General features: G+C 40.8%; 1 protein-coding gene across 1 annotated transcript; it reads right to left on the reverse strand.

The window, feature by feature from the left end:
* Positions 1-6,143: 6,143 nt before the first annotated feature.
* On the reverse strand, positions 6,144-12,494 carry LOC138040933 (fibulin-2-like). Its single transcript, XM_068886666.1, has 5 exons — positions 12,152-12,494; positions 11,671-11,823; positions 9,087-10,073; positions 8,350-8,598; positions 6,144-7,479 (listed from the first exon to the last, which is right to left on the reverse strand). Exons 1-5 carry the CDS (start codon positions 12,324-12,326, stop codon positions 7,394-7,396), a joined length of 1,650 nt encoding a protein of 549 aa, XP_068742767.1. The 5' UTR covers positions 12,327-12,494; the 3' UTR covers positions 6,144-7,393.
* Between the last annotated feature and the right edge of the window lie 922 nt (positions 12,495-13,416).

The following is a 13,416-nucleotide window of genomic DNA, read 5'->3' on the forward strand; positions in this document are numbered from 1 at the left end:
CGTGTGGAAGTAACCTCCTCAGTCGACATCGAGGCAATTGCTTGGAAGAAGAATTTCTTGTGGATTCTGGTGCGCTTTTATGCAACAGAGAACCAAACCATTAGTGGGTGGACAAGATTATTAGAGAACTTTAGCAACGACAACGGCGACGGCAACGAAAACGTCACAAATTTGCATATTTAGTGGGCAAAAACGATAGCTTTGCACGCTCTGCACGTGCGTCTTTTCATTTGTCTATTTCTTTGCCGTCGTCAGCAAAACAAAAACGTGAAATGACCAAATTTGAGGTTTTTGGGAGAACGTCAGCGCTTTAGGATAAGTTTTCATTTTCTCCCCTAAATTGAGCTCTGTTCATACTAGTTTCGTTCTTGAGGGTTTGTCAGACCTTTGTCACGTTAAAATGCTTTAATAGTTGCGAAGCAATTACAATAACACGAATTCACATTTAACGATGACGTTGCCGTTGCCGTTGCCTTTGCCGTTGCTAAAGCTCCCTAATATAGCCATGCGGAATGACGTGCAAGTCTCCAAAGAGAATATAAGGTACCGATACCTCCCAACAATAGATGCGCCAGCAACTAACATCTCTGCTGTGTTCTAGGTACGGCGCTCAGTCAGTCGTCAGAGATTAAGTACAGTATCAAGCTCAACACCATAGTCGTCGTTTTCATGTTGATCAAGCACTTTACGCCGAGGCTGTGGAAATCAAATGGAGAAGCAAGGAGAGCATTTTGGGGATATCATTCTCGGAATGGGAGCCTTTCATACTATCTGCACGTTAGTAGTTGTATGGGATTATTCAGACCAGATTTGATAGGTAGTCATCAAATGACGTCATCAATAAAAAAGACAAAAGAAGGGGCGTGCATAAATTAGGGGCAAGTTGGGGCAGGACGCAACGCGGTGTAACCCTAACACGTGTAACAACATGTGTACGTGTTGGTTACACGCCCCTAATTTACAGAATTAGGGTACTCAGGACACTTCACGTAATTAAAACCATTATGTGATGTTCGGTGCTCCAACAAACAACCATGAAAAGGGCATGTCGTATCAACTTCTGCTGACAGGTCATCGGGGATCTGCCCCATTAGTTCTTTAATAGTGGTGGGTTCATTGGGCTCCCACAATTCTCCTTCTTGGTAAGTCTGCTCCACGAGTTGCATAGTGGGTGTGGGCGGGATGGGCGATAGGGGTGGCAGTTTCTTTATCTCCTCCATGGTCATAGCGTTATTTCCTCCGCATGTTTGTGTGACTTCTGTCTTCTTCTTGGTACGAGGTTTGGATGGCCGAGTTGGTTTTCGAATCGGTACTTGTTCTTTCTTCTCAGACATGATGTAGTCTCAGTGAGCTAGAGTGACGCTTTTATAACCACAAAACGTTTGTCCCTCAAGGTATGATGGGCCGGTGACATCGTTAGGAACCAATCATAGAATAACCTATTTGCCTTTTGATTGGCTCTCGATGAGGTCATGGTTGTTTCTGATTGGTTTTCATCTGGTGTGATTGTGATTGGTTTTAACTCATTGGCTCCCTGTCTTTCCCATTGTTCTTTTCTACTGACGTCAGCGGTGTCTCATTGGTCCGTGATGACATCACCTTTACCTCATTGGCTCCCTGTCTTTCCCATTGTTCTTTTCGCTATATATTTGTGCTACCACCCGGCTGGTTTGGGTGGATACAAAAAACAAGCACAGCACACACATCTAATAAAAGAAACGTTTGTGTACGTGCGTGACTGGCATCTCATTAACCTAACCCTAATTTATGCGATGCACATGTTGTTATACGTGTCTCTTAGGGTTACACCACATTGCGTAATGCCCCAGCGATGCCCGTGTTGTTAGACGTGTTAGGGTTACACCGCGTGGCGTCATGCCCCAACTTGCCCCTAATTTATGCACGCTCCATCCTTTGTCTTTGGATTGATGACGTCATTTGATGACTACTTGTCAAAGCTGGTCTGAATAATCCCATACAACAACTCACGTTACTGGGAATTATCGGAAATTTACATGCCTTCACTTGCTTCATGTACATCTCAAATGAAGGTACCAGGTAAATGACCTACGGTACTTTCTCGTCTGTGTCAGGAAAGGAGACATTGACTCGAAACCAGCTACCACCATGACCAACCACCATGAATTGACACTGCCTGCAAGCACTGCGACCAAGCCAACTACCAGACCACGATATGGCAACGAAGCATTCAGAGCTGCCCACAGATACCTTCTCCGGTTGTGCATGGGTGGGGTCTTGAGAAAGGAAGGCTGAGAGTTAAATGATTGAGTGGAGAGCCAACGCCCATACCTGTGCTAGAATAATTATCTCACCATTGTAAGAGGCACTGTGAGATGCCAAATTGCATGTGCCCCGCAAATGGTTTTCAGTGCACGAACATGTGTAAACTACAAGACTGACAACCAAGTCTTATAAAACACGACCAAACAGGTTTTCCAAAAGGTAGATTTATTGGTGAGAATGTTAGATTAATTGACTGTATAATTCAATATGCACAACAAAAGAATATTCCAGGTTTACTTCTTTTTATTGACTTTGAAGAGGCCTTCGATTCTCTAGAATGATCATTTATACTTGACGCACTATAGTCTTTCGGTTTTGACGAATCTTTAATAAAATGGGTAAAAACCTTTTACAGCAGAACAGAAAGTTGCATTTTAAACAATGGATGGACATGCAATTTTTTTGAGACACAAAGAGGAGTTAGGCAAGGCTGCCCACTCTCCCCTTATCTATTCATCTTATCAGCTGAAGCGCTCGCCATAGTGATAAGAAACAATGAAGACATGAAAGGGATATCTGTGAACAATAAAGAAATTAAGATAAGTCGATATGCTGACGATACAACACAGATCTTGGGCGGCTCAAAAAACTCTTTTCTCTCATCTCTTGGAATGTTTGACGATTTTAGCAAAGTCTCCGGCCTCAGACTAAATGACAAAAAGACTGAAGCACTATGGATTGGCGCAAGCTTTGGAAATGACAAAATCTCATTACCAGGCAAGGACCTTAAATGGTCAAAAAATAAGGTTAAAACTCTCGGGCTATGGATTTCGACGGACCCCAAATTGTCTATACTCTTAAATTATGATGAACTAGAAAAAGTAAAGATCTTAAATTGCTGGAAATACCGTAGACTTACATTGTTAGGGAAAATCACGCGATAATTAAATCTTTAGTCCTTTTTCAATTGGTTTATTTTCTTTCGCCGCTTTGTTCAAATAACAAGAGCTTACACGAAATAAATGATTTGCTTTTCGATTTCCTCTGGAACGGAAAGGGCGACGAGATAAAGAGAAAAGTCATGATAAATGATCTGCGCGAAGGTGGCATAAATATGATAGATCTTATCTCTTTTAATAAAGCTCTCAAAACCACGTGGACTAACAAATATCTAGAAATAATAACAACAATGGGAAAAGCAAAATCTTTTTAGAAATTTCCCTCCAAAAATACGGTTGTCAAAGCTTCTTTTCCTACAACCGTAATGTTAGTGACACCTCAAAGCTCTTTGCAATCTCGGCAAGAAACTGTAAGAGGACCAGAGAGTTCTTCTAGAAAAAGTAGGAAGTCTAGAAGAAAATAATGCTGTAGTTGATGGGAAAATTTCACCTGAAATTTCAGTAAGTTTAAAAATTATAATGTTTACGGTATTTTCACTGATGGTTTGCTTGATATTTGCTTTTCATGTTCAAAGTATGTAAATGACATCAATTTTACGTAAGTTGCCCACTCTCGGCCACAAGAGAAATCAGTGTTTAACCGTCAAGGCCACATGATTTTTCTCGGAATGTGTAGAAAATGTTCTGAGTGATTATTGATGGATTGTTTGTGGTTAAAGTAACTTTGAAGTCTAAAGTTTACGAATTGTTAAGAAGTGCCTAATGTTTAATTGGTGTTGACAAATATTTCAAGCGTTGGCTACAGAAACCGCAGTGTAAATTGATTACATTTTGAGACATACATTTGAAATTTTGAAGTTAAGACACGCAAGTAATGGAAGCAAACAGCATTTCATGGCATTAGGAGAGTGGGTGGCCGCGCATTGGTTGAATTTAAAGAAGGAATACAGTCTACATGTGAATGTACTTTCAAAATATATGGAGCTCTTTATTTAATGAGTAGGAGGAGGAAAAGATTTCTTGGGCACGAGAATTACAGAAGAGGATTCAAAACTGTCGTATCCGCACGTAACAGAGGTAATAAAAAGCTTATCAGAAAGCACAGAAGAGCAAGGTCAAGTAGGCTTCGGGAAAAAAGGCAATCCTAGTTTGCGCACGATTGCGCTAAAGTGATGCCGACTTGCAAGCAAGTGACAAAGAAAAACAAAACAAAAAGTTGCCATTGAATACAACGACAGAAACCTTTAAACTTCATTGCATGGTTTACTATTATATCTTATTATATAGATATTGATGAAATACCAGGATTTCTCCTTTTACTAAAAAATCATATCTTCACCGCGCGCAGTGAACGTATCATTTTTATCTTTCACATGTGAAGATATCGCTGTCGTCATGGTAACGAACACGATTAGCCAATAAAAGGCGAGCTTCCTCTTCATTGTACGATACTTTTGTGCTTAAATATAATTCTTCTCTACTACATTAACATTTTTATTGCAAATTTTACATTATCATGATTTGTTTTTCATAACTTTCATATCTTGTTTCATGTTACACAAGATGCGTGTTTTAGTGGTTGGTGAACAATTTTTCATCATTTCGAAAATGAATAAAACAAGTTGTTTTAAATCTAGACATTTCATCAATATATATGTAATAAACAGAACATTACATGGCCGCTTGGGGATACGAATTTTATCTTCTCGTGCTGAAAGTATCTCTCACTCGTTCGCTTCGCTCACTCGTGAGAGATACTTGCAGCACTCGAAGATAAAATTCGTATCCCCGCGCGGCCATGTAATATCCTCTATATATCAATGCTACAATAACACTTGCGGCAAAATCGTTAAAATTGTTGGTACCTTATTAATCATTCCCAAGTTTTCTCAGAATTGAGCGTGCCGGTTTCTCATGTGTATTCTCTAGATAGCAACAATCCATTCGACGCATGTAACTCGCATAGGGATTCAAGTTGAGATCCAAAAACTTGTTGATTAACGTGGCATGTCAAAACGGTGAGACCCACTATGTCAACACTGACAAGAGGGTTTTGCCCCATTTAAGGCTAATGTCGTGCGAAGACTGAATGTATGGTATGGAAAGATAGCAAATCGGACTCATTTCTGTAAAACTAATCGTGCTGATTCCATCTTTGGAGCGGTTTTCAATTGAGTGTCGAAAGTAATTAGCGAATTCCTTTGAATTTGCATTACTTAACTCGGTGATTGGCTCAAAAGTTCTCGCGCCATTTTGTCAACCAATCAGAAGTGAACCAAAAAGTAGTCGTGGCTCGCGCGTGCATATTTTCCCGCGCTTTGTGTCGGCTACGTGTAATAGACCTCTTTAGCTTGTACATTTTGTTTTCCCATTTCAGACCACGTGATGTTACTCTAGGGAAAACTTTCTTTCAAATGTCGTCCTATGCACGTGAATATGTACGCATAACTTATGAAAAAACAAAAGAAAAATTCCCTTGAGAACATCACGTGGTCTGAAATGGGAAAACCAAACGTACAAGCTAAAGAGGTCTATTACTTCGAGTTTTGATTGGTTTACTGGATTGTCTCTGTCCTGTTTGATTGGCCGAAGTAATTACTTTGATTTTGGTTCTACGACACTCGATTGAAACTCGCTCTTGTACTAATGGATTGGAAATTTATTCCCTCATTTTAGATGAAACTTCATAAAATTGAATGTTGTGGTGTTATGTGTTATGGCTGTGTCTTTGGTTATGACCGCGTCATCTGTGAAATTAGTTGTTCACAGAATGAGCTCTGTTTATCCGCTTTGGTCTCCGTACATTTCAATGATACAAAAGAGATAAAACAAGGAAGGATTTTCCGGAGAGCAAAACAAGCGATAAAACCATTACGAAAAGTAAAAGAATGAGCACGAAAGCCGGTTAATTTTAATTTCTTTTCGTACTCAAAAAACAAGAACTTTTTTCTTTACCAACACCCACCCTATTACAATAATGGCTCACAAATTTTACTGTTTGTTTCTTTCCAGGTCAAAATAAAGTAGATATCGTTTATTTCGGATCAGTGGTTTTATTCCATTTCCATTTTTTCCTATACATATATTATACATAATGACAAAAATATCAGTAAAATAATAAAATGACATGACTTAATTAGAAATTCGAGATACAGGCTTCTCTGAAGTACAATTTTAAACTAGCAATAGTTTTCACTAAATCTGCCGTCGTCTTCAGAAAGTGTGTCATTTATTGCTGAAATTCAAAGTTGCGGGTTTTCTGTATGGTAGGCAATAGTGGTACTTGTGTTTTTGCCAATAAATGTGATTACGGATGTAATGTAATGGAGCATACCATATGGAAATTTTGTTTAGAACAATCTGGTTTATGAAAGCTCTATATAGCATACACTATGATGACATCGAGATTACAGCATATGGAAAAATGACCCAACGCCATGCTTCCGTTTCTTGGGGAAGACCACGTGGCTGACGTGGCAAACAAGGTCGAACATGTATCAAGATTACCCCATACCACCGTGCGGCCCTGGTGACCGCTGAAAAAATTACCCAATACGACTACGCGCGCCTGGTGTCCAAAAACTTTAGGATCATTTCGCCTGTATTGTGCGATCGAGATTACTAGTTGACATACTCTACGTCTGTGCTGTAGGATACTCGTGAGAGCGTGTGCCAGGTGACCCTGCCGAGACTAAAAGGTCAAGTGGTGGCGAATTCGCAATAACATTTGGTGAGATGGTAAGTTTGAATCCCGTTGAATGAATGAAATAATGCCTTTTTGTTACGACACGAGCAAACTCGGAAAAAAAGAAAAATTATGATATCCTGTTATCAATATCGTTACCAGTGTCCTCGTTTCCTTGACCAGCGGTTGGAAAAGAGAGACAGCCTCCCGCGCGACTCCGGTCCCACGCCGTTCCGGTGGACCAGGGTAACTGAGGCTCTGGGAACAAGATTGATCCTGTTTACCTTTCCGAGCTAATTCAGAACATAATAGATGATTTGTAACCAATCTCCAGCGGAGACCCAGATAAAAATGGTGTAATTGTTGGAGTACGAACAAAACAAGGTAAGGAGAGATCTTTTCTTTTCTTCCACTAACGCGGCGGTGACGTAGCGTGAAAATCACCCACTGAGTGTCTTCAGCTTAATTAATTTTCATAGTTGCTGGTTTTCTGCTGATCTCACGCTCTGTTACGGTATGTGACCATTAATGAACGATGGAGATGTTCGCATTGTCATTTTGGAGGTCATCCAGTACAAATACAAATGATCGCCCAAGACAAAAGTAATAGACCAACTTCACGAGCGGGTAGCAGACCACTTGCTGCAGAGGCTGTGGGAAAAATATAGATAGTGCATTAGTTATAAGGCAACCAACCAATCTTCAGTTTCTTGACTTGCCACAAGTCGACGTCTCGACCTCTAACGAACGAACGACGAAGAATGTAAACCGGTAAAATGTTAAAGGGATTCTCAAAAAGTCTAGCAATTTTCCTTCCTTCGAAGGTCATTTGTTACTGTATCGCGTTGTGTCGAGTGGCCTTTTTTCGAAACTAACGCACGGAAGATCAAGCAAAAAAGACAACGACGACGACAACACCACAAAGCAATAGGTTTTATGAACAAAAACAGAGGCTCTGCACGCGCGTTTTATATTTTAGCACATTTCTACGCCCTTTTCGTCCTGAAAACAACGTGAGATGACCAAATCTTAGGTTATGTGGAAGACTTGAGCACACGACAATAGATCTTCAATTTTTTCTTCTAACGACCCTGCCGTTCACACCAATTTTATTCCTTTAATGTTGATACACACGACGACTTCTCCCAATCGCGAAATGATTGCAACGACGCTGATTTATATTTTCAGATGACATCTTCCGGGGCGTCGTCGTCGTCCACGCTTAGGCTCGCTAATGCGTAGTCACTTGACGTCGGTAGTTTCGTGGGCTTTCCCACTGCCACTGATCAATAGGAGCAAACGACGTAGGACTCCTCCCACTGATAGTACCCGTTTTGAGGGTCTTTACAGGTATGGCTACATAGATCAGATGAAAGTTGTAAAGGGACGTTGAGCTGAATCACTTTTGATCTCCTATGAAGGCGCTTACTGATCAACTAATTCGCGAGTTATCACTTGTATTTTTCTAGTGCTGCTCATTTTGATAACTTTACCCTGTAACCGGAGCTGGAGCCCACTAACCTTTACACACTTTACCATTTCCATGGTATCCTTTGTCACAACTACAACGATATGAGCCCAACGTGTTTATGCACGTGGCTTTCTTGTGGCAATCGTGAACGCCCTCTTCGCACTCATCATAATCAATACAAAGCCTCCCATTGCCTCGTAAACCGTCACCGCACCAGTGGCAGTCATACGAGCCTGGACTGTTGACACAGCGCGAATGTAAACTGCACCTGTTAGGCCCATCTAGACATTCGTCGATATCTGACAAAAATAAAGCGTAAAAATCAACTTCGTGAGTAATACACAGGAATTCTCTTTGATGGCAAGAGTTATCTAGATATTGCCCAGTTCAAGCCTGGATTTATTTGAATTGCATTTTGAAATACGAAGGAATAATTCAAGCGTAGACAAGAAACGCCTGACCAAAGGGTCGTCGAGATAAATCTGCTGCAATATGATCGATGCTTGCGGGATCTTTCTTTACTACTCCTTCGATTCACATGCAAACATGCCAATCAACTCCTTTTCATTTTTAACGCCAGTATTCATGGCGATAACATTAAAATCCGGAAATAACATAAACCAGTATGGCCATTTGACCCAATCTTGTGCGTTTTGATTCAACAACTATTGATCGAACTTAGAGGAAGTCATAGTTGAATGAAAGTAGCAATAAGGGCACGCTGGTTCCTCTTCCCTTTTGCCGAACTGTAGTTATTTTTTAAAAAAACCCCTTTCCTTGCACTTACCATTGCACGTTTTTCCATCTTCTCTGTATCCTGTGTCGCAAGTGCAACTATGCGAGCCTTGAGAGTTATGGCAGGTTGCGTGGGCGTGACAGCCGTGGTTGCCTGTCTGGCACTCGTTAACATCAGTGCACCACCGCCCATTGCCTTCAAATCCCTTGCGACACGTGCAACTGAATCCACCAACACTGTTAGTACAATAGGCATGCTGACTGCAGTCGTGGATTTCTCCCTTGCACTCATCCACATCTTTGCATACCCAGCCGTCTGCTTGAAATCCACGATTGCAAGTGCAGTTATATGACCCGACCGTATTTGTACAGATGGCATGCTTACTGCAATTGTGGGTTCCCGTTTTGCATTCATCCACATCCGTACAGGTCCACCCGTTTCCTATAAAACCAACGTGGCATGTACAGTTATAAGAACCAACTGTATTTCTGCAGAAGGCATGCCCACTGCAGTTGTGGATTCTTTCCTTGCACTCGTCGACATCTGTGCATACCCAGCCATCTCCTTCATATCCATTAAGGCAAGTGCAATTGTATGCGCCATTAATGTTGCTGCAAAATGCATGTTTACTGCACTGATGGGTTTTGTCCTTGCATTCGTTAATGTCTTCGCATGTCCTCCCATCCCCTCGGTAACCAGGAAGACATTTACACTCGTGGGTACCTATGTCATTGTTGCAGTATGCATGCTGACTGCAGTTATGAGAGTTATCTTTGCATTCATCGATATCGGTGCATATTTCACCATCACCCTGAAATCCTTCCAAGCAGTTGCAGTTGAACGAGCCTATAGTGTTATTGCAGGTTGCATTTACACTGCAATTATGGATCCTAAGACTGCATTCATTAATGTCTTCGCAACCTCGTCCATTTCTATTGTAGCCCGGAAAACAACTGCAGTTGTAAGAACCAATGGTATTAATACATACAGCGTTGGAAGGACAGGAATTCAGTTCCTCTGAGAGACACTCATTTAGATCTAAAACAAAATTTACCTTACTATTAATAATTACTGATAAGCATAAACGATTTCAGTCTAGTCAAATAAAATTTTGTCTCACAGTTTTACAGTAAAACGTAAAGATGGAATTTGGGGTTAAATATACATACATAATGAATTCTTGCCATTTAGAACCAGGTTCTATGAAAAGGGTTTCCATTCAGTATTGAAGAGGTCAAATCTGCACTACTACTCACTAATATAAAAATAAGAATTTCCGCTTGCATACAGAACGTCTTGAATTTGGAAGCAATCCGTATAGAACATTAAATATTGGTGCCAGGAAATACCGTAAACTGCCACTTCTTCTTCCTATGCTCTTAAGCCCCTCCCCGGTTATAAGGGAATCAATTGTTTACATTTTGTTTCGCTAACATACGACGTTTGCTCACAGAAGGCATTATCAACGTGTTCCTATTTGGATAAGCTGGTGAGAAGAGCGAAGCATGAGTTGTGCATACACGATAGGGTTGCACATGGGTAGGGTGTCTGGAAAACCCGAATAGCGAATAGCGAACAGTCGCGAATACCGAACAGCGAATAGTCACGAATAGTACGAATAGTGCGAATAGTGGCGAATAGTCGCGAATAGTAACAAATAGTGGCAAACAAGGGTGGAGGGGTGGGGGGGGGGGGGATTTCTGCGAAATGACGAAAATTTGGTACCCAGTACTTCCTGGTCAACCGCGCAGCAACGTTGGATGGGATTTTCCCGCTAAAAAAGCAGCGATGTCTCGGCGAAGGACTCTCTTTCGACGACAGGTGAGCATATTATTTGCTTTGATTACGAGATTGTTCAGCGTAAGGCGGTGACTATTGAAGACTATTCGTCACTATTCGCGACTATTCGCTGTTCGCTATTCGCGACTATTCGCTATTCGGGTTTTCCAGACACCCCACATGGGTACTAAAATATGAAGGTCCCTAGTAGAACCCTTGAAACGTGAGAACGTTGACCGAGAAACCTGCCCCGTGAGCATTACTGTAGGGTTTAGGAGAAAAGAAAGCCCGAAAAACGAAATTTTCGGTTTTGCCACGAGATCAATTAAACGAAGCGGCAGCTAATAAATCGAGGTGCGACTCATAAGCGTTGCGTTCTCTCCTTCTGCCCAATTTTCTCAAGTTTTGGTCTTCAAAATCCTGTTCTTTGGCCTCAGCTGTTCTTTGCTACGAAATCCAAGAAATGCTATCTCTAAGCAAAACGTTTTCTAGGCAGGCCATGCATGGCTTACCAGACGCCATGAAACGAAAATTGCAAGTTTAGTATTTCGATTTTTTGGAACGTTTTGCCCGAAACGGTGAATTCCAAAGCGTTCGTTTTGAAGAATTGTTGCATGACATTACAGAGTCAGAGTACTGACCGAGGAATAGATCAAATCCCGCTTTAGCAGCTCATTGATACAAAAGCATGACAGTTTCCATACTAACGAATGAACTGATGCATGAATACATTGAACTGAAGATATGAAATCGAGTGAAGCTATGATCCTCACAGTTATGAACGCAATTTTAGCAATTGCGCAGCGAAGGCTGAAAAATTAAGGACATCAACGGGGTTTTTAACAAGTGTCCATACCGTAACAAACCAGGCCATTTCCTTTGAAGCCAATGTTACAAAGACAGGTGTAATTATTCCGGCCGATGGGTGTACAAACGGCATTGTCGTCACACAGAGGTTTGTTCATGCAGTCAACAAGGTAAACTTTGCTTCTCGCGTCCGTTGGTTCATCTTTTATGGAAGGATAAGAAAGTAAGTATGCATGTTATTCACTGTATTGTATACAAAGCCCTAATATTTAATAAAACCATAAACAGACCCGGACAGCCCATGATATCGAGCCCATTTTGATTTTATATGTAATTTCCCGAACCGGGCGTTTTTCTTGAAAAGCAATGTGAAATTAGGGTAAATTGGTCACGGCTGAGCTGCAAGATCATACAGATGAACAAGCAAAACTGAAAATGCTGAGCGAAGCATCTGTCGGAAGTTGTGTGTATGCTTAGCTTCAATGAGAGTCAAAATTTCGTGTAAGAAACCAAGCTATTTTGTCACTCACCATTGGAAGTAGTTGATTTACTTTGTAATGCCATTAAGAAAGAAAGCGAGACCGCTAAAATTACCATCAGAGCTAATCCTACGGCCAGCGACATTTTGGGGTTGGATAAGACGGTCTTGTACAAACCACGGGATGACTTCTTCATCCAAAGCCAGTTCGTCTTTGTTTCGCTCATGATGGATGGATGGATTTTTTGTAAAATAGTACTGGAAGAAATCGCAAAAGCTCGTACTAACGTACGTTTTCACTCTCCGATTTTTCCTCACGCTGCTACTTTCGTAGAAGCGGCTGCTGTCAACTACTTTCCAATTCTCGGAAAACTTTGGGAAAAATCCCTTCACTTAAAAATAGTTGTTACGTCATTATAAAAACAACTACAACTTCGAACTCAGGCTCTCTCTTCCTTTCCTGTCCAACGGTGGAGGTTGAATTAGCTGCTGCTTTGTCATTATGCACTAATATCAATCAATCAAAAATAACACAGCATTAGGAAAAGCGGCATCTCGTTTATTGATGGATACACCGAGAGTTGTATCGTTACGTACGAGTGACAATCCGGGGATTTGACAAGTCGCTGAAATCGCATTCAATCAGGCAAATAACCACACAAAACCCAAGAAAGTCACCACGACAATAAATTACAGCTTTTTTATTGAGAACTTTTGCGGGTAAATATCTTTTTCAGTTTGTTATCGAGATTCCCATACAAATCCTTATAATTTTGTTTTTACCCTCCGAGTCTGGGCTGCCTGTTGTAAAGTTATCCAATCGTTTTCTTCGCTTATTTCCCTGCTCATTTCTTGTAACTCTTATAAATATGAAGGCACAGATAACCAATTTTCACTTGATATCATTGCAAGCACATTAAACAAAGATTTTGTGAGCAAAGATGGTCAGATACTGCCAGTGTTTCTAGACTAAAAAAGTACTAATGCAAGGCTAGTTGTACTGCTGTGAGAATATATATTTTTTAGTTTAACCAATATTTCGTCAGGCACGGCCTACAAATTATTTGCTGGTTAGATCTCCCAAGATCCGGCACTTGTACTTTGTTCAGCTGGCCCTTGTATAAAAAAATGTCTACATTGTGTTTAGGTATGCATCTTATCGCGACGGAATTTTTGAGGACTAAGACTGCAGTATGCCTGCATTAACTCAATTATCTTTTGCAACTGAAAATTCTAAAGCACTACTCCGAAAACATTTTACTGTACATCAGAAAAACGTTCACATGAAAATACAGCATGTGATACACAGTTAGCTTC

The sequence above is a fragment of the Montipora capricornis genome, chromosome 3 (assembly GCF_036669925.1).
Source record: "Montipora capricornis isolate CH-2021 chromosome 3, ASM3666992v2, whole genome shotgun sequence".
Lineage (NCBI taxonomy): Eukaryota > Metazoa > Cnidaria > Anthozoa > Scleractinia > Acroporidae > Montipora > Montipora capricornis.